This window comes from Rhinoraja longicauda, chromosome 1, assembly GCF_053455715.1.
Source record: "Rhinoraja longicauda isolate Sanriku21f chromosome 1, sRhiLon1.1, whole genome shotgun sequence".
In the NCBI taxonomy this organism is placed as follows: domain Eukaryota; kingdom Metazoa; phylum Chordata; class Chondrichthyes; order Rajiformes; family Arhynchobatidae; genus Rhinoraja; species Rhinoraja longicauda.
Window position 1 is genome coordinate 62877142 of NC_135953.1, and position 19654 is coordinate 62896795.

At 42.8% G+C, this 19654-nt stretch overlaps 1 protein-coding gene across 1 annotated transcript; it reads left to right on the forward strand.

The window, feature by feature from the left end:
- Positions 1-212: 212 nt before the first annotated feature.
- ociad2 (OCIA domain containing 2) lies at positions 213-19373 on the forward strand. The gene is made up of 7 exons (XM_078398728.1): positions 213-334; positions 3694-3775; positions 6857-6910; positions 8904-8951; positions 12769-12898; positions 17949-18056; positions 19137-19373. The coding sequence occupies exons 1-7, from the start codon at positions 293-295 to the stop codon at positions 19150-19152; spliced, it is 480 nt and encodes a 159-aa protein (XP_078254854.1). The 5' UTR covers positions 213-292; the 3' UTR covers positions 19153-19373.
- The last annotated feature ends 281 nt before the right edge of the window (positions 19374-19654 follow it).

The following is a 19654-nucleotide window of genomic DNA, read 5'->3' on the forward strand; positions in this document are numbered from 1 at the left end:
CAAAGATCATTTTTCTCCTGAAAACTCCAACTGCTACATTAAGGAGAAAACATTTTTGGGCTGGATATCTTTCTGAAAAGTTGTATTGTTTATCAGCCACAGTCTTTGAAGAGGAATGAAAAGAATTTCTCAGTAACTGAAACAGTCTGGGAAACATTGAAAGGTCTGGCAACGTCACAGAGCGTAAATAGGTGGAGCTATGCAAAAGGCTGTAATGCAATAGGAAGTAATTCACAAGAGAGCTGGGGGCCTTGACTTTCAGTTCAGTGAACACTGTTTAATCAGAACAACAATGTCCAGTGAAACGTCCCATCATCAAAATCAATGTGAAAAAGTAAGTATGGAAAGTTTGTCTATTCCATAATGTTAAATACAACAGCAACCTTTGAGAGATTTAAAGTGCAGAACAAAATTCTGATGCAAGGTTTGTCAACTTTTATTCCACTGTGTTGTTCCTCCCTCTACTGATATGTTCACCATTTCCAAAATGTCTAACATTTGCAGATTCTGTGTTTTAAAATTCTGTGGTATTTGTTCAGTGTAAAGTGAACCTCCACCAAATGGCCTGTCCACATTTGTTTAATATAAAAGCAATATGATTTTTATAAACCAAACAAAGCAGGGAAAAGGGCCAGGGTCCATCAGTTGCTTGAAACACAGAGTAAGTGCCTGGAAAATGATGAGGGATCAAAAGGTGAAAGATCCACCAGGATCTTATTTAGAGCAAGCCAAATGGATAAAGAGCCTCCTCCTGTTTCTACTTTTCATGTTACTAAATCATAAATCCTTTAAAGTTCTAACTTCAAGATTCACAACGTACACAGCTCTGTGTTTGTCTTTTCAGTCCTTGCAATGTGTCAGGAAGGCAAGGGTTGATAGAGAAGCCCTGAATACTTCAACTAAGAAATTTTACAAGGCCAAACTGGTTTAACTAGGTGGGGCTGAGACTGTGGCAATGTTCAACATTATGCTCCGTAGATGAATGAAAATAATATTCACATTGGTGAAATATGTTAGTCCCAACCATCTGTCCTGCGCACTAACTTCAGTTTATTTTATGAGGTAGGGACTTTGACCAGTGGCCTTCTATTATTGTTTTCTTCTTCTTTGTTTTTCAATAAACTAGTAACAGTAGAAAATATTTTTAAGGAAGTATTTTTCTTTTAATTGTTAATTGCTTTCAGGCAAGAATTTTATATTAAAAAAATGTGAGTTATATTTCATAAACTCACCACTGTGGACGGAGAAACCACTTTTCTGGTCAGAGGGGAAAGAGGCAGACTTTCTGCTAAAGCAGCAAAGGCTGAGAAAAGTCCATAGCACTGAATGTAAAAACAAGGAACTGCAGGTGCTGGTTTACATAAAAGTGCTGAAGTAACTCAGTGGGTCTGGCAGCATATCTGGAGAACATGGACAGGTGAAGTTTCAGATCGGGTCACCAGGATGCTGCACGGTGCAGTACTGTAAAAGATATGATAAGAAAGATATGTTTGTTGGTTGTTTGGTCTACTGTTGTCAGAAATGACAGATAATGTTGAATGTGGAGGCTAATGGGCTGGTAGAGAACAAGTGAGCTGGTTGGGAGGGAAGGTTAGGGGTGAGAGTAGAGTGTGGGAAATGGAACCAGATCGGATCAAAATCCCTGACATCAATCATGTAGAGAATCTATGATTAAGTAAAAGGAAGGCATATCAAAAGCATTTGTAAGAAATTTGATATTGTCAAAATTGATGCAATAGAGATGGAGAAAATAATAGGATTTAGTCTGTGTCGGAGTGGTTTTGGAGTAAGTTTAATCGGTGGTTCTAGGAATCGATGAGCCTCTGGTGGACCTCGGTCAACAATCTATCCTCAGGAGCGGCGTTAATTGACCTCACTTTAAGGAACATAAGAACCAGAGTGAACTAATTAGCTCCTTGAATCAGTTTTTCATTTCAGTGAGTTTATGGTTGGTGCATGATCAAATTTATATCCCTCTGGTTATCAAAATATCAATGTCAGCTTTATAATTAATAATTATTTAGCATCAATTAACACTACCAGAGAAAAGTTCCATACTCCAATGATCTCTATTTGTAGCAGTATGTCCTACTTCATTTCTCAAAGGACTGATGCTGATTTTAGATTATAGCAGAAATAGTTTCAGTAGAAATAGTTTCTTTCCATCGACCTTTGTATCCTGACATGTCTTGAAAAATGTCCAATTTGCTGTCTACAAAGACTCAGTTCCGAATTCAAACATGCAACCTCCGTTGCCATAATTTAATTTGTAGTACCAATATGTAAGCTGGAAGAGAGGAAAGGCAGGACAAATACTTATGAGCGCTAGACACAAAAAGCTGGAGTAACACATTGGGACAGGCAGCATCTCTGGAGAGAAGGAATGGGTGACGTTTCAGGTCAAGACCCTTCTTCAGACTTCACTTCTTGTGAGTGCTAGGCGGATACAGGTGAGGGATTTTTTTTGATAGGCAGATGGTTGGCCAAAGGTCAGAGATAAAAAGAGAAAAGGTGTGAGATAAGGATGGAAAAGTTGCAAAGTGTGAAGCAAGGGGAAGAAATGTAGATGGAAAGGAAGGTGGAACGGGTGAAATGGGTGCAAGTTCAGGTGGAGCACAGGGAAGAGTCGGGGGGGGAGGGGTAAAGGAAGTGTTGTTTGGGGGCTTGTTACTTAAAATTGAAGAATTCAATGTTCATTCTTTAAAATTGAATGAACTGGCTTCCGACTGTCCAACCAACTGTCTATCAAACCCTCCTCCTCCCCCCCCCCCCCCCCACCACCACTTGTATCCACCTATCTCACCATGGATTTCAATCTTACATCTTTGCACTAAATGTTGTACCTTTATTTTTGTACTCTGGCAGGCTTAATTTTAGTTTAGAGATACAGCGCAGAAACAGCCACATTCGGCCGACTGGGTCTGTCCCGACCAGCGATCCCTGCACATTAACAATATTCTACACACACTATGGACAATCATTGCATTTACCAAGCCAATTAACCTACATACCTGTACGTCTTTGGAGTGTGGGAGGAAACCGAAGATCTCGGTGAAAAATCACGGAGGTCAAGGGGAGAACGTACAAACTCCGTACAGACAGCACCCGTAGTCAGGATCATAACTGGGTCTCCAGCGCTGCATTCGCTGTAAGGCAGCAACTCTACTACTGCGCCACCGTGCCACCCAATTGCATAGTCTTTTTTTTACAGGATAGTATGCAAACAAATGCTTTTGACTATCTCGAGACACGTGGTAATAATAATAAACAACAACAATATCATCCATGACAACCATGTTCTCCAGAAATACTGCCTGACCCATTGAGTTAATGCTGTATTTTGTGTCTTTGTTTTTGTAACACAGCATCTGTAGTTCCTTGTATTTATCTAATACTAGACTAAGTGGACCCGTTGGGCCCAAACCTCTCCTGCATTGGTGCAGCACCCTCTCCTCCCCCCCCCTCCCCCTTCCCTCCCCCTCCCTCCCTAGGAGATAGATTTAAACATTAAAATGTGAGTCACTTAAAAAATATAACACCCATTTCAATGAAACTTCTTCCATTAGCACCAAAGGGACAACGGTGAGTGAGGTCGCGCTATCGTATACCGTTTTGACTGTAGTTCAGGAACAAACAAACAAACTAACGAGAGTTTTAGTATATAGATATAGCTTTTCAATTTTTTCTTCGCAGGGTGGATGTGTTATAAATTTCAGTGATCAGAAAGCTGTGAAGATCATAAAGGAATGCAAGTCGGAGAGCTTCTGGTTCAGAGGTACGTTCTGATTTACTTATGTTCTAAAAGAGTGTCACACTTTAATATTCTTTTCACTTGTGTTTACAATTCTAAGCAATTGAAAGCCAATGTGTTTGCATGAATAATCTATTTGGTTGTGTATTGGTGGCTGTAATTATCATGCAGTTTTATCTGCATTGTTGCGGCTGATCCTGTTGGATTTTATTTTCTTAACCATGCCACTGATGTATCGACAACCCCAGAATATTGAATAATAACCATGAAAAGTTTGCACATTGTGATGCAGCAGTACAAGTCGTTTGTGAAACCATACTTGGAGTACTGCGTGCAGTTTTGGTTGCCCAGCTATAGGCAGTAGGATCAACCACATTAACTTGGAGAGACTGGAAAAGAGATTCATTAGGATGGTACCCTGTGGGCTTGAGTTGTTGGGAGAGGTTAGAAAGACTGGGAATTTTGGAGTGTATGAGGCTGAGGGGTGAACATATTGTGGTGCACATCCACGAGGGGCATGGATATAGCGAATGTTCACAGTCTTTTCACAAGGGTTGAGAATTCTAAAACTAGAGGATAGAAACATAGAAAATAGGTGCAGGAGTAGGCCATTCGGCCCTTCGAGCCTACACCGCCATTCAATATGATCATGGCTGATCATCCAGCTCAGTAACCTGTACCTGCCTTCTCTCCATACCCCCTGATCCCTTTAGCCATAAGGGCCACATCTAACTCCCATCTAGGAGAGAGGGGAGAGATTTAAGAGGGGCTTCAGGGATAACATAGAATAGTCAGATGCTATAAAAGCGGATACAATTATCTACATACCAAAACTCTCATTTGTTTGTTTGTTCCTGAACTACAGCCAAAACGGTACATGATAGCGCGACAATTTTAGGCCCACCTTACTCACCGTCGTCCCTTTGGTGCGAATGGAAGAAGTTTCATTGAAATCGGTGTTATATTTTTAAAGTTATTCACATTTTAAAGTTTAAATCTATCTCCCAGAGAGGGAGGGGGGAGGGAGGGAGGGGTGGGGGGAGGGGGAGGAGGGAGGATAAGGGGGGTTGAGTGAGATGGAATGGGGGGAGGGGAAGGGGGGAGGGGTGGAAGAAGGGGGAGGGGGGATGGGGGGAGGGGGAGGGGAGGAGGGAGGGGGAGGGAGGGAGGTGGGGAGGAGGAGGGGGGGGGGTTGAGGGGGGAGGGGGAGTGGGGGAGAGGGGAGGGGGAGGGGCGAGAGGGGAGGGAGAGGGGGGAGGAGAGTGTGCTGCACCAATGCAGGAGAGGTTTGGGCCCAAGGGGTCCACTTGGTCAAGTGACTTTTAAAAGACATTTGGACAGAAATGTGGATTTGAATGATTTAGAGGACATTGGGCCAAATATATGCAAAAAGGGACTAGCCCAGTACACCAACTTGGTAGGCCTCGAAAAGATGGGCCGAAGGGTCTGTTTCCATGCTTTACACCTTTATGTTATCTCGCTAATGTTATCCCACTTTTCAAGAAAGGAGGGAGAGAGAAAATGGAAAATTATAGACCAGTTAGTCTGACTGTGGAAGATGCTGGAGTCAATTATAAAAGACGAAATTCCGGAGCATTTGGATAGCAGTAACAGGATTGTTCCAAGTCAGCATGGATTTACGAAGGGGACTAATCTACTGGAATTTTTTGGGGATGTAACTAGGAAAATTGACAGGGGAGAGCCGGTGGATGTGGTGTACCTCGACTTTCAGAAAGCCTTCGACAAGGTCCCACATAAAATTAGAGCACGTGGTATTGGAGGTAGGGTACTGACATGGATAGAAAGTTGGTTGACAGACAGAAAGCAAAGAGTGGGGATAAATGGGTCCCTTTCAGAATGGCAGGCAGTGACTAGTGGGGTACCGCAAGGCTCGGTGTTGGGACCGCAGCTATTTACAATATACATCAATGACTTGGATGAAGGGATTAAAAGTACCATTAGCAAATTTGCAGATGATACAAAGCTGGGTGGTAGTGTGAACTGTGAGGAAGATATTATGAGGTTGCAGGGTGACTTGGACAGGTTGTGTGAGTGGGCGGATGCTTGGCAGATGCAGTTTAATGTGGATAAGTGTGAGGTTATCCACTTTGGTGGTAAGAATAGGAAGGCAGATTATTATCTGAATGGTGTCAAGTTAGGAAAAGGGGATGGACAACGTGATCTGAGTGTCCTAGTGCATCAGTCACTGAAAGGAAGCATGTAGGTACAGCAGGCAGTGAAGAAAGCCAATGGAATGTTGGCCTTCATAACAAGAGGAGTTGAGTATAGGAGCAAAGAGGTCCTTCTGCAGTTGTACAGGGCCCTAGTGAGACTGCACCTGGAGTACTGTGTGCAGTTTTGGTCTCCAAATTTGAGGAAGGATATTCTTGCTATTGAGGGCGTGCAGCGTAGGTTTACTAGGTTAATTCCCGGAATGGCGGGACTGTCATATGTTGAAAGACTGGAGCGACTAGGCTTGTATACACTGGAATTTAGAAGGATGAGAGGGGATCTTATCGAAACGTATAAGATTATTAAGGGGTTGGACATGTTTGAGGCAGGAAACATGTTCCCAATGTTGGGGGAGTCCAGAACCAGGGGCCACAGTTTAAGAATAAGGGGTAGGCCATTTAGAACAGAGATGAGGAAAAGCTTTTTCAGTCAGAGAGTTGTGAATCTGTGGAATTCTCTGCCTCAGAGGGCAGTGGAGGCCAATTCTCTGAATACATTCAAGAGAGAGCTAGATAGAGCTCTTAAGGATAGCGGAGTCAGGGGGTATGGGGAGAAAGCAGGAACGGGGTACTGATTGAGAATGATCAGCCATGATCACATTGAATTGCTGGCTCGAAGGGCCGAATGGCCTACTCCTGCACCTATTGTCTATTGTCTATTGTCTATTGATTCTACTACATTTGTTAACAGTTTTTTTTCCTGGTGGTAGTAGATTGTGTTCTACATTTTAGAAATAGGGAATTTCACCCCTTCTGCCATTGTAAATTTGCAGATATTATTTTAAAGGCATTTTTTATACAATTGTGCAGATACTTGTTTTGCAGTTAAATATTTGATAGAATGCTGTTCATATGTGTAAATTTTGCTTTTCAGCTCTGCCTTTATCTCTTGGAAGCATGCTTGTTACCCAAGGTTTGGTGCACAAAGGTATTATAAAAGATTAATTTGCAATATCAAAATATAAAGATAAACAATTAATAAAATTTGGGTTGAAGTTCAAATTCTCTCAATCAACTTAAATTTTGGTGGATGATCCAAAGGAGCGGTGCTGGAATTTGCTCTCTTTGGTGAAGTCGGCACATATTCAATCATATGTTACCCACTCTTCCCAAAATGCAACACCTCGCACTTCTCTGTATTAAACTCCATTAACCATTCCTCAGCCCACCTGCCCATCCAATCAAAATCCTGCCGCAATTTTTGATAACCATCTTCACTATCTACGATGCCACCCACTCTCTAACCCACTTCTAACCTCCCATAGATAAGCACATATTCAGCAACATGTTATACACTCCGACTGATGAATGATATTTTAAAAAGATAATTTGCGAGTTTGTTTGCTAGTTTATTTCTTCTGTTGCTGTAATTCTACATGTTTTGAATGCTTTAGAAATGAATTCATGGATTGGTCTTAAAGAATAAATTCTATGATACTTTATTGTCACATGTACTTAGGTACAGTGAAATGCTTTGTTTTGTATACGAACCGGTAACATCGTACAGCACACCTCACCTAGGCAGTACACAAGTGTCGCCATGTGTCTGGCGCTGACCATTCCTATTTACTGCTTGCTGCCGCAGGTGACAGCAGCCTCCCCCTCCGGATCCCACTTTGCTCTCGGCAGCCCCTTGCCTGGCCCCCCTTCATTCTCGATGGCCCCCCGCCTGTACCCTCTTAGTTCCCTGCGGCCCCCAGCCGGGTCCCCCCATTGTTCCCGATGATCCACCTCGCTCTCGATGGTCCACTCTCGATGGTCCACCTTGCTCTCAGGCCCCTCCTGGCTCTTGTTGGCATAGGGCCTGTTGGCACCATTGACTCGGGGCCGATTTCTGAGTCCGCAGTGGGCAAGCCAAGCCTACCAGTAGGTCCTCTGTCGTCGATCTACAGCGGTGAGCTGGGCCTACTGCTTGCCAGGACACTCCCAGCGGGCTGCATGCCTTAAGGAAAAAATTGCAAAAGTTGCCATGAAGAGCCTGAAATCACTCTCTGATTAAACTGGAATTAATGAATTTGCTCCCTTCAGCAATTTGTGGTGATTGGATAACTGCAGCCTTTAAAACTGCAGGGCAGGGATGAGTCACTGCAGGAGTGGGCACTTCAAGTAGTAGTAACAAGGAACTGAGATGCTTTTTTACAAAAAAAAAGTCACAAGGTGCTGGAGTAAGTTAGCGGGACAGGCAGTATCACTGGAGAACATGAATGGGTAACATTTTGGTTTGGGACCCTTTTTCAGACTGTAAAGACTTGGGGGGGGGGGGGCAGGGGTTAGGGGGAGGTAAAGAAAGCTAGAAGAGAGGAGGCGCAGGACAAAAAAAAAGGACAAATAAAAGACCAAAAAGTCTGAAGAAGGGTCTCGACCCGAAACGTCACCCATTCCTTCTCTCCAGAGATGCTGCCTGTCCCGCTGAGTTACTCCAGCATTTTGTGAGAGTCTGAAGAAGGGTCTCGGCCCGAAACGTCACCCGTTCTTTCTCTCCGAAGATGCTGCCTGTCCCGCTGAGTATTCCAGCATATGTTGTCTCTAGGCACAGGACAAAGCCTGGAAGGTAATAGACAAACACAGGCGAGGCGGGGTTTGATAGGCGGATGGTTGTACAAAGACCAGAGATGAAAAGAAGGTGTGAGACAACAGGACTGAAGAGCTCCAAATTGTGCAGCCAGAGGAGGGAATGTGGACGGAGGGGGAGAGGAGAAATAGGTGTGTATCTAGATGGAGCACAGGGGAGGGGGGGGGGAGGAAAAGAAGTATGGGGAGAAAGTGGGGTGGGGGGGTTGTGAAGTTTTAAAATTTATTTTGGAGAATCTACAGATTTGAGGAATTTAAGCTCTGTAAAGGCAAAACAAAATAATATTTCAACAAATAAAATATCAATTAATTTTGCACTAAATTGTAACATTTTTGTGTTTCATGTGTAGGAATTCTTTCTCCTTCAAAAAAGTTTGGGTCGATCCCTAAAGTTGCATGTAAGTTAATGATTTATGCTGCGGTGTCGATTAAACTGAAAATATTGTGTCATGCTGGAAATATTGTGTGTCATGCTGGAAATTGCAATCACAGAAACCATTAGGGGCTTTATATTCAGTCAGTTATATTCTGCGGACAGATTTTCTTTCATGTCCAAGACAAAATGATGAGAAGCCTAGCACCAGCCTGAATAGCATTCCTCCTGGGACTGCTTCATCCAGCAATTCCTACCTACTATGTGAAAAGGCAGCGAAGAGTTGTGGAAAAGTTCATGGCAGATTGGTTTTCATTTGAAGATTGTTACCTGAAATCGCCATGGAGGATGAAGGGAAGGGACAGTTCAATTTGTTTTATTGATGTGGAAGACCTTGCAACAGCCTTTTCTTCCTCGTTATCTGCGGTCACTTACAGTGCATTCAGAAAGTATTCCGACCCCTTCACTTTTTCCACATTTTGTTACGTTACAGCCTTATTTTAAAATGGATTAAAAAAAATTTTTTATCATCAATCTACACATAATACCCCATAATAAAAAAGTGAAAACAGGTGTCTCGAAATTTTTGCAAATTAAAAAGAAATAACTGAAATATCACATTTACATAAGTATTCAGACCCTTTTCTATGACACTCAAAATTGAGTTTAAGTTCATCCTGTTTCCATTGATTATCCTTGAGATGTTTCTACAACTTGATTGGAGTCCACCAGTGGTAAATTAAATTGAATGAACATGATTTGGAAAGGCACACACCTGTCTATATAAGGTCCCACAGTTGGCAGTGCATGTCAGAGCAAAAACCAAAACATGAAGGGGGGATCTTATTGAAACATATAAGATAATTAGGGGATTGGACACATTAGAGGCAGATAACATGTTCCCAATGTTGGGGGAGTCCAGAACAAGGGGCCACAGTTTGAGAATAAGGGGTAGGCCATTTAGAACGGAGATGAGGAAGAACTTTTTCAGTCAGAGGGTGGTGAAGGTGTGGAATTCTCTGCCTCAGAAGGCAGTGGAGGCCAGTTCGTTGGATGCTTTCAAGAGAGAGCTGGATAGAGCTCTTAAGGATAGCGGAGTGAGGGGGTATGGGGAGAAGGCAGGAACGGGGTACTGATTGATAGTGATCAGCCATGATCGCATTGAATGGCGGTGCTGGCTCGAAGGGCTGAATGGCCTACTCCTGCACCTATTGTCTATTGTCTATTGAATTGTCTGTGGACCTCCAAGACAGGATTGTGTTGAGACACAGATCTGGGGAAGGGTATAAAACAATTTCTGCAGCATTGCAGGTCCCAAAGAGCACAGTGGCCTCCGTTATTATTAAATGGAAGAACTTTGGAACCACCAGGACTCTTCAGAGAGCTGGCCGCCCGGCCAATCTGAGCAATCGGGGGAGAAGGGCCTTGGTCAGTGAGGTGACCAAGAACCTGATGGTTACTCTGATAGAGCTCCAGAGTTCCTCTGTGAAGATGGGAGAAGCTTCCAGAAGGACAACTATAATTGCAGCACTCCACCAATCAGGCCTTTATGGCAGGGTGGCCTGACGGAAGCCACTCCTCAGTAAAAGGCACATGACAGCCCACTTGGAGTTTGCCAAAAGGTACTTAAAGGACTCTCAGACCATGAGAAACAAGATTCTCTGGTCTGATGAAACCAAGATTGAACTCTTTGGCCTGAATGCCAAGCATCACGTCTGGAGGAAACCAGGCACCGCTCATCACCTGGCAAATACCATACCTACGGTGAAGCATGGTGGTGGCAGCATCATGCTGTGGGGATGTTTTTCAGCGGCAGGAACTGGGAGACCAGTCAGGATTGAGGGAAAGATGAACGGAGCAAAGCACAGAGAGATCCTTGATGAAACCCTGCTCCAGAGCGTTCTAGACCTCAGACTGGTTCACCTTCCAACAGGAGAACGACCCTAAGCACACAGCCAAGACAACGCAGCAGTGGCTTTGTGACAAGTCTGTGAATGTCCTTGAGTGGCCAAGCCAGAGCCCGGACTTGAACCCGATCGAACATCTCTGGAGGGACCTGAAAATTGCTGTGCATCGACGCTCCCCATCCAACCTGACAGAGCTTGAGAGGATCTGCAGAGAAGAATGGGAGAAATTACCCAAATATAGGTGTGCCAGGCTTGTAGCGTCATACCCAAGATGACTTGAGGCTGTAATCGCGGCCAAAGGTGCCTCAACAAAGTACTGAGTAAAGGGTCTGAATACTTGTGTAAATGTGATATTTCAGATATTTCTTTTTAATTACTTTACAAAATTTTCTAAACACCTGTTTTTGCTTTTTTGTTATGGGGTATTGTGTGTAGATTGATGATTAAAAAATATATAAATTTAAAAATAAGGCTGTAATGTAACAAAATGTGGAAAAAGTGAAAGGGTCTGAATACTTTCTGAATGCACTGTCTCTGCTGGTTTGGTCTTCACTGGAGCATCGTTTCCATTCGGCACTGACCTTCCATCCCTTTAAACTCTTTTGCAGCACAACAGCAAAAGTGTGAATTTATTATTTCTGGATAATCATTGACAGGAACTCACCTGAAACCTGCCACAAATCATTTTCTATTTCTGGGGTAGTACCTCAAGATTGAGGATGATTTGCTTCCATTCTGGTTCTGTCGATTTTTCGGTGACCAATGTGAATGTGGGGCCTGCAGAACGTGGGACTCTGTGGATGGAGGAGGTGCCCAAAATGGGGGGGGGGGGGGGGGGGGAGTTGTACTTTGAACTGTTTTTGCCATTTACACAGGGTTTCTGTGCTCTTCTGACACATGGAATCCTTGCCATTAGACGATAGAACATACAGCACAGGAACAGACCCTTTGGTCCACAGTGGTGATGGCAAACATGATGCCAGATTAAACTAATTCCTCTGCCTACAAGTGATCCATATCCCTCCTCGTCCAGTATATCAATGTACCTGGCTGAAAGACTCTTAAATGCCACTCTCTAATCTATCGTATGCCTGGTTGTCCTAACATTCCTTGGCACCAATTTGTACTGCGATCTGGTTTGTAGTGCAGACTGGTGCAGACTGCAATTTGCATGCTATTGTGAAGCAGGCATATGATGTATTTGGATTTCTGTGGGCAGGTATAGTTGAAAAGAAAGTTTCATGGTTTCTTCCAGTTGATGGAGTCAATGGCCTTGGTAAGGTCAAGAAAAGCAAATTATTTAGTTTAGTTTAGTTTATAGATACAGCGTGGAAACGGGCCTTTCGAACTACCAAATCCGCACCGACCAGCGATCCCCGCACATTAACGCTACCTTGCACACTAGGGACAATTCTACATTTATACCAAGCCAATTAACCTACAAACCTGTTCGTCTTTGGAGTGTGGGAGGAAACCGAAGATGTCAGAGAAAACCCATGCAGGTCACAGGGAGAACGTACAAACTCCGTACAGACAGCACCTGTAGTTGGGATCGATCCCGAGTCACTGGCGCTGTAAGGCAGCAGCTCTACCGCTGCGTCACCGTGCTGCCCTGCATGATTCTGGTGAAGACTTTACCTGTAGCAAACAGCTTTATTTTATTTTATAATAACTGCAACTGGATTTATATCCTTTGCTGAATATGGTTGAGTTTACAAGGTCTGTGGTCCCTTAGCGTGTCCTCCTCTTTGTGGACATAAATACTTAAGAACTAGGGGTTAGATATGAGCTGATCAGTAGAAATGTCTGCCCATCACAACTGTCTCCACTAGGAAACTCTCTCCTCTCCTCCCAAACATTTAATGTTGTTTCACATTTCTTGGCAGTCAGATTTTGCAATCATTCTCACCCCCACTTTTGAATATGGTTTTACAGTGGCTGGAATACTTGGATTTGTGATCGGAAAATTATCTTACATGGGAGTTTGTCGTAAGAAGTTTGAAAATGCCGGATTTGAGCGTTTTGGACACAGATTGCCTCAAGGATACATAAAGTTCCTTTTTGGGTGAGTCATTTACAGTAATCATAAGGACAAAAAGTCACTGTCACTATGTAATTATAACCTGTTTGTGATGCATGTGTAGCAATGTTTCAGCCTTTGATGACCATTCCTGCTTTACATTCATAATCCTGTGATTTACCCATCCTCTTATCAACTCCCTCTCAATAGGTTCCAGCAATTTTTCAGGCTTAAAATTCCAGATCAAAGTGAAACTAAAATCTCTCAATTCCCTGCTGGATCCTTCGATGGGGATTTAAAATCTAGTTACCCCTCGTTATTACAGACCTCTTTATAACGGATTTTGGTTATAGCGGACGGACCTACTGCTGCTACCGCCGGCCCACACGGCTTCCTCTGCCGCTTCCAGGCCGTGCCTGTGCCGCACTCCTTACATGTATTCCGGCCGCCCACGGGCCACCGTCAATAACTCGGCCGATCTTCGCCTAAACTCACCAGTTCCAGACCGAGAGCTTGAAGAAAGGTCTCGACCGAAACTGTCACCTATCCATGTTCTCCAGCGATGCTGAGTGACTCCAATACTTTGTGTCTATTTGTGTATTAACCAGCAGCTGCAGTTCTTCGTTTCCTCTACTCATGCAATGATATTCTATTACTTGGTAATCCCTTACTTGGTTATAGCGGACAATCTGCAATAACGAACAACATCCCCTCGCCCCATGGTCCGTTATAGTGGGGTTTTACTATATTTGGGATGTGTGAGGCAACCAGAGCACCAGAAGAAAACCAACGTCGTCACAGGGAGAACGCACAAACTCCACATAGATGGCAGTCGAGGTCAGGATTGAACCCGTGTCCCTGGTGCTGCGAGACAGCAGTTCCACAAACTGTGCAATTTTGTGCAGATTTGGGTAATCTAATAATGGTTGAACATACACGGCAGGTAACATAAGTATTGATGTTCAGACACATTGGGACAAAAGTTCATAGTTCTCTGAAAATGGTAAAACAGGTGGATAGTGTAGTGAAAAATGTGATTAGCTTGCCTGCCTTCATAGGCATAGGCAGGAATATTGAATATAAAAGTTGGTACATGTGCAGCTGTATATGCCACACTTGAAATATTGTATGCAATTTTAGTCACCTCATTTGTGAAGGGTATCGCTGGAAAGAGTGCAGGAGATTTTCATTGGGAATGAAGGGCTATAGTTACAAAGAGAAATTGGATTGGCTAGGATTGTTCTCACTGGAGCGCAGGCAACTGAGGGGTTAACATTATAGAGGTTTAGAAAAATAATGAGGGGCATAGATAGGGAATATAATCACTATCTTTAGAAAGGGATAGGGGTGTCAAAAACTAGGCGACATAGTTTTAATATATGAGGGGGGATATTTAAAGAAGATCGGAGGGATATTTTTCACACAGCAGGTGGTAGGTATATGGAACAAGCTTCCAGGGGAGGTAATAGAGCAGGGACAATCACAGCACTTAGAAGGCATTTGGACAGGTACACAGATACTGTAGGTACAAGATATGGGCTACAGTAAACAGAATTTCGAAAAGGATGAAAGAGGTAGAAAAATCTAAGAGAACAAATTAGGAACAAGCAGCTGAAGCAATGGCTATTAAAGACAGTACAATTACAGTCCACGATTATCAAGAGGCCAGAATTTGATTTTTGCAGGTAACTCATAGGGTAGAAGGGCTGGAGATTGCCAAAATAGTGAGAGAAAAAGTCATGTAAGGGTTTGGAAACAAGTAAATGCATTTTAAAAATGATGCATTGCTTAACTTAAGGTTAACGTTGGCCAACAAACACAGGTGTAATACAGAACAAGGATGAAGAGATTTTTAGCGCTTCAAATTTGTGGAAAGTAGAATACGGGAGATTGCCAGGGATCCATTGGACCAGTCAATTCTGGAAGTAATTAAAGTATGGATGAGGATTTTGGCAGCAGCAGGTAAGGAGGGAACACTGCCCACTTCCACATCTGTTTGGTGATAACTAGGAGCAGATGTGACCTTTGGTTCAAAAGTAATACCATGGCTGCAAATTTTGGTTCAATTTTTGGCAGGTGCCAGGGAGAGGAATGATGGCAGTTACTGAAAGTGATTGGGCAGCTCGGTGGCGCAGGTAGAGTTGCTGCCTCACAGCATTTACAGTGTCGAAGACCAGGGTTCTATCCTGACTGCAGGCGCTTGTCTGTTCTGAGTTTGTACATTCTCCCCATGAACGCGCGGGTTTTCTCCATGATCTTCGGTTCCCTCCTACATTCCAAAGACATACAGGTTTGTAGGTTAATTGGCTTGGCATAAATTGCAAATTGTCCCTAATGTGTGTGTAGGATAGTATTAGTGTGCGGGGATCGCTCGTCGGCGCGGGCTCAGTGGGCCTAAAGGCCTGTTTCCGCGTTGTATCTCGAAAACTAAACTAAGAAGACAATGGGTTAATTTCCCCCCACATTTAGATAGGTTCCCAATTTCAATTTGACCCTCTCCAGCCAGTTTCCCTCCTATTATGCAGGATCCAAGGCTATACTAAATTGGAACTTAAATCGTTGCCATGGCAAGAATCATATCTTCTTAATATAAGAGATAGAAGTGGGTCTGAAGAAGGGCCCTGACCCGAAATGGCATCCATCCTTTCTCCAAAGATCTTAACTGACTTGTTGTGTTACTCCAGCACTTTGTGTCTGTCTAAAAGTGGGAGCATGTATTCAGCTTCAAGTAACAGAGATGAGGTTGGTTCAGTTCAATTCTACCTCATTGTCACTCTAATTAATTTGTTATGGTATCACAGAATATAGTCATCTGCAGGCAGCCATCAGTTTAGTTTCCTCCTCTTAGTTCCCCCCTGGGGCACAGACAACATTATGGGAATCCAAGACAGGCAAACACAATGAATTGAACAACTCACGTACAACATAAACCTTCCCATTGTTAATATAGGTTCACAATTTTCATTGCACTAGCTTTTCCCCTGTATTTGGAGGAATGATCACACAACCCGACATGTTTTGTAGGGTGTGCTGAGTAGCTTTCAAAGTCCCTCAAAACCTACCCTGCCATCAATACTTTCCAATAGCCAATATCTTCCATAGTTTTTTAAATTTTGTCAAAGAAGAATATAATTCCACATCTGATCTTTTGTCATTGTTAATATTGTTATTGTATTTGATGCTCATCCCTTGTAACATTGAGTCTCTGGATGAGAAGCAGTTGTTCCCAACTTTGTCATCTAACCATATTAAAATATTATTTGAAGATAGATACAAAAAGCTGGAGTAACTCAGCGGGCCAGACAGCATCTCTGGAGAAAAGGACTAGGTGTCGAGACCCTTGTTTTTCCTCTCTGATGTGCTTGTCTAGCTTCTTCTTAAATGCACCAAACTTCATTTGCTTCCTAATTAACACATTCCCCATTCTAAGCATTCTTGGCTCAGGGAGTGATTCTTGAATTCCCAATTGGGATTTACTAATGACCTCGTTTTGGCATGTATCAATGGAAACTTTCTTGATAGGTAGCTTACCAACTCTGTGTTACATTAAGTGTAGGAAAATAACTGCAGATGCTGGTACAAACCAAAGGTATCACAAAATGCTGGAGTAACTCAGCAGGTCAGGCAGCATCTCAGGAGAGAAGAAATGGGTGACGTTTTGGGTCGAGACCCTCCTGTGTTACATTAAGGACTTCTGTTCTTTCCTGACCTCGCCTTCTTTTATCATTTCTCTTACTCTTTAAGTTGATTCTCCAACCCCCTTTTGCCCAAATAATGTTTTCCGAGCTCAATGGGCTCCCATCTACCTCAAATGGGTTCACTCACGATATCCAGTGCTGTCTGTGTGAAGTTTGCATATTCTCCCCGTGACCAGATGGCCACACCCAAGAGCAGCAGGTTAGTAAGTTGATTGCCCAACATAAATTGTGGCTAGTGTGTAAGTGAGTGGTAGAATCTGGGCTGCAGAGTAACGCAATTGGTAGAGCTGCTGCCTCACAGTGGCATTGACTTAGGTTTGATCCTGACCACAGATGCTGTCTGTGTGGAGATTCATGTTCTCTCTGTGACCATATGGGTTTCCTCTGGTTGCTCCAGTTTTCTCCCATATCCCAAAGACGTGTAGGTTTGTATGTTAATTGGCCTCTGTAACATTGCCACCGGTGTGTGCGGAGTGGATGAGAAAGCGAGATAACAGAACTCGCGTGAACAGGTGATCGATGGTCAGTGTGTGGACTCAGTGGGCCGGAGGGCCTGTTTTAAAAAAAAATCTTGGAGGAGTAGATGGGAATGTGAACAGAGTATAAAATGGGATACATGTAGCATAACTGTAAATTGGTGCTTGATACTCAAGGAGGACTTGCAGGGTCTGTTTTCCCTTTAGTTTGATTTCATGGCATCGATACCTATAAAATCATGTCTCTCCACTGTTTCAGGCTCTGAACCACAGATAATGACTTATCATTCCTCACTGTGTGTTGAATGATAGGACTCCAATAACATGGCATGATCAGATTTTGGTGGTGTCTGGTTGGCAGATTATATGAAATATTGGATGTTATTCCAATTAATACTCTATTGCAGTTTTAATTTACTTTCTAAAAAAGATGTTACACAATGGTATAACATTTCCAGCAAACCTGGTAAGTTTAAAGGGAGCACAGGACACACAGTCTCAGTAAGATTAAAGGGAATCAATACCCGGGCAGCAGGCACTGAACCATTGGGGTTTTTAACAATTGAAAACAGGTCAGAATTTTATTACTTCCCAGCCTGGGGAGTAAAGAACAACAATCTGTGCAAGAATGAGACCATTTGTGAATTGCAAGGGTGAATCACTGACTGGGGACAAGAGTTAGTGTCAACTTAATATTTTAACCAAAGCCTCTGGCCAGCCAATGTGTAAACATAAATTGAGGTTATTGGCCTTCTTTTGGAATCAAATACCTGATTATAATAAAATGAGAACAAGAACCGTTGAAAATATACAGATGCCCATGTAGCATCTGTGAAATAACAGTAGTATTCAGCACAGTGATTCAGCCTTTGGCAAACATACTTAATATTTTGTACTAACTTGCAAGATGATATATTCCAGCCAGCCCTATTACGATAGTAACTATAGCAAAGATAAAAATGAACCTCATCAACACACAGATGATTCAAGTAAATCTCAACAGCCAACTCCAGGAACTGACGACTCAAGGTATGTGACTTGGTGTATTTTGTACATTAATAAACACATTGATGATTTAAAATAAGTATATTATAGATTAGAAATTAGACAATTTGTTTTTGGAACCTGTAAACATGTTTAATTTAAATTTTCTACTGTGAGATAACAAGAGTGTTTCTTAAATATTGGAATTTAAATGTTTATACACACTTTTGAATGAAAAATAACTAGCCTGCCTTTTTAGCGGAAAAAGAAATGATGGAGGAACTCAATGGGTCGGGCAACATCTGTTGAGGGAAATGGGCTGATGACATTTTGGATGAGTATGCTTGGAGCAGAGGGGAGATAGTTGGTAGAGAGAGATAAGGGGAAGGATTGAGCAAGAAATAGGTAGATTCAGGTAAGGAGGGCTCGATTGGCAGATGATTAGCAGGTGGAGAAATGGGTGGAGATGGTAACCAAGGCTGATGATGAAGTGGAGAAGCCAAAAGGGTGCAGATGAGGAATCCGATAAGAAGATGGGGAGTGAAATGTAGCATCAGAGGAAGGAGGTTGGGGCTCACGTTGTCGACCTCCCCGTGGTGAGCCCTGTCAACTGATCTCTGCCAGGCGAACGACAACAAACAGAGACAGCAGAAGCAGAATCATAACTTCTGCTGCCTCGAACGCAAGAAGAGGAAGGAGGTGGGAGGAAAGTAAGGGCTGGGAGACAAGCAGATGAAGGCGGCAAAGGGAACTAGGTGATTGGGGGGGGGGGGGGGGGGGGGGAGGCGGTACATGGGAAAAATAAAGTGTACAGTCTGAAGGGCCCAATCTGGAATGTTGTCTATTTGCCTCCATAGAAATTGCCTGAATCATTGAGTCCTTAAGTAGTTAGTTTTTTTCTCACGAGTCCAGTCTTGGCAATCCCTTGTGTATCCAGTGCGACATTGACAGATGGAATTGTCAGTGGTTATTGCTTATTATACCTTTCAGTAGAAGTAATAGTCCATTGTACTTTTACTTGGATTAGGTTCCATGAGCATATTATACCATGTGTATTCTCTAAGCAGGAGAATCGTTAAATATTTGACAATTAAATATTATTGAAAATATTTTTTTCCCCCACAGTTCAAAGCCTACCTGAAGAATAAATATTACATTGCATCCCAAACCTGTCCATGACATTCAGCAGGTTCATTGTACCGCATATGGATCCACGTAACGTTTAACATTTGAAAATGTTTCTCGATGATCTCAACAATAATGGAAAAAGCAATGCTATATAAGTGTAATTATAGATGTCTGATTGTATTTTAAGAGCAGTGTGATGGCATTTGTTATTATCTGCTGGTAATAAAATATAAACAACCACAAAACATCAGGTAACACGAGTTGTATTTATTAGCCATCTTAGAACTCCGTGCACAAATTTCATCACACAAATATTTCCAGGTTAGACGAATCAATGGACTTCCTATACCCCAGTAAGAACATAAATTAAAACATTAATGCTATTTTTGTTTGAATTGAATTGAAATATAGCATGCAGACAAGCCCTTCAGCCCACCGAGTCCATGTTGAGTATCAAATATGAATTTTATATTCAGATCCTGGGGTGGAAGATTGGAAGAAATTAGAGTTATGGT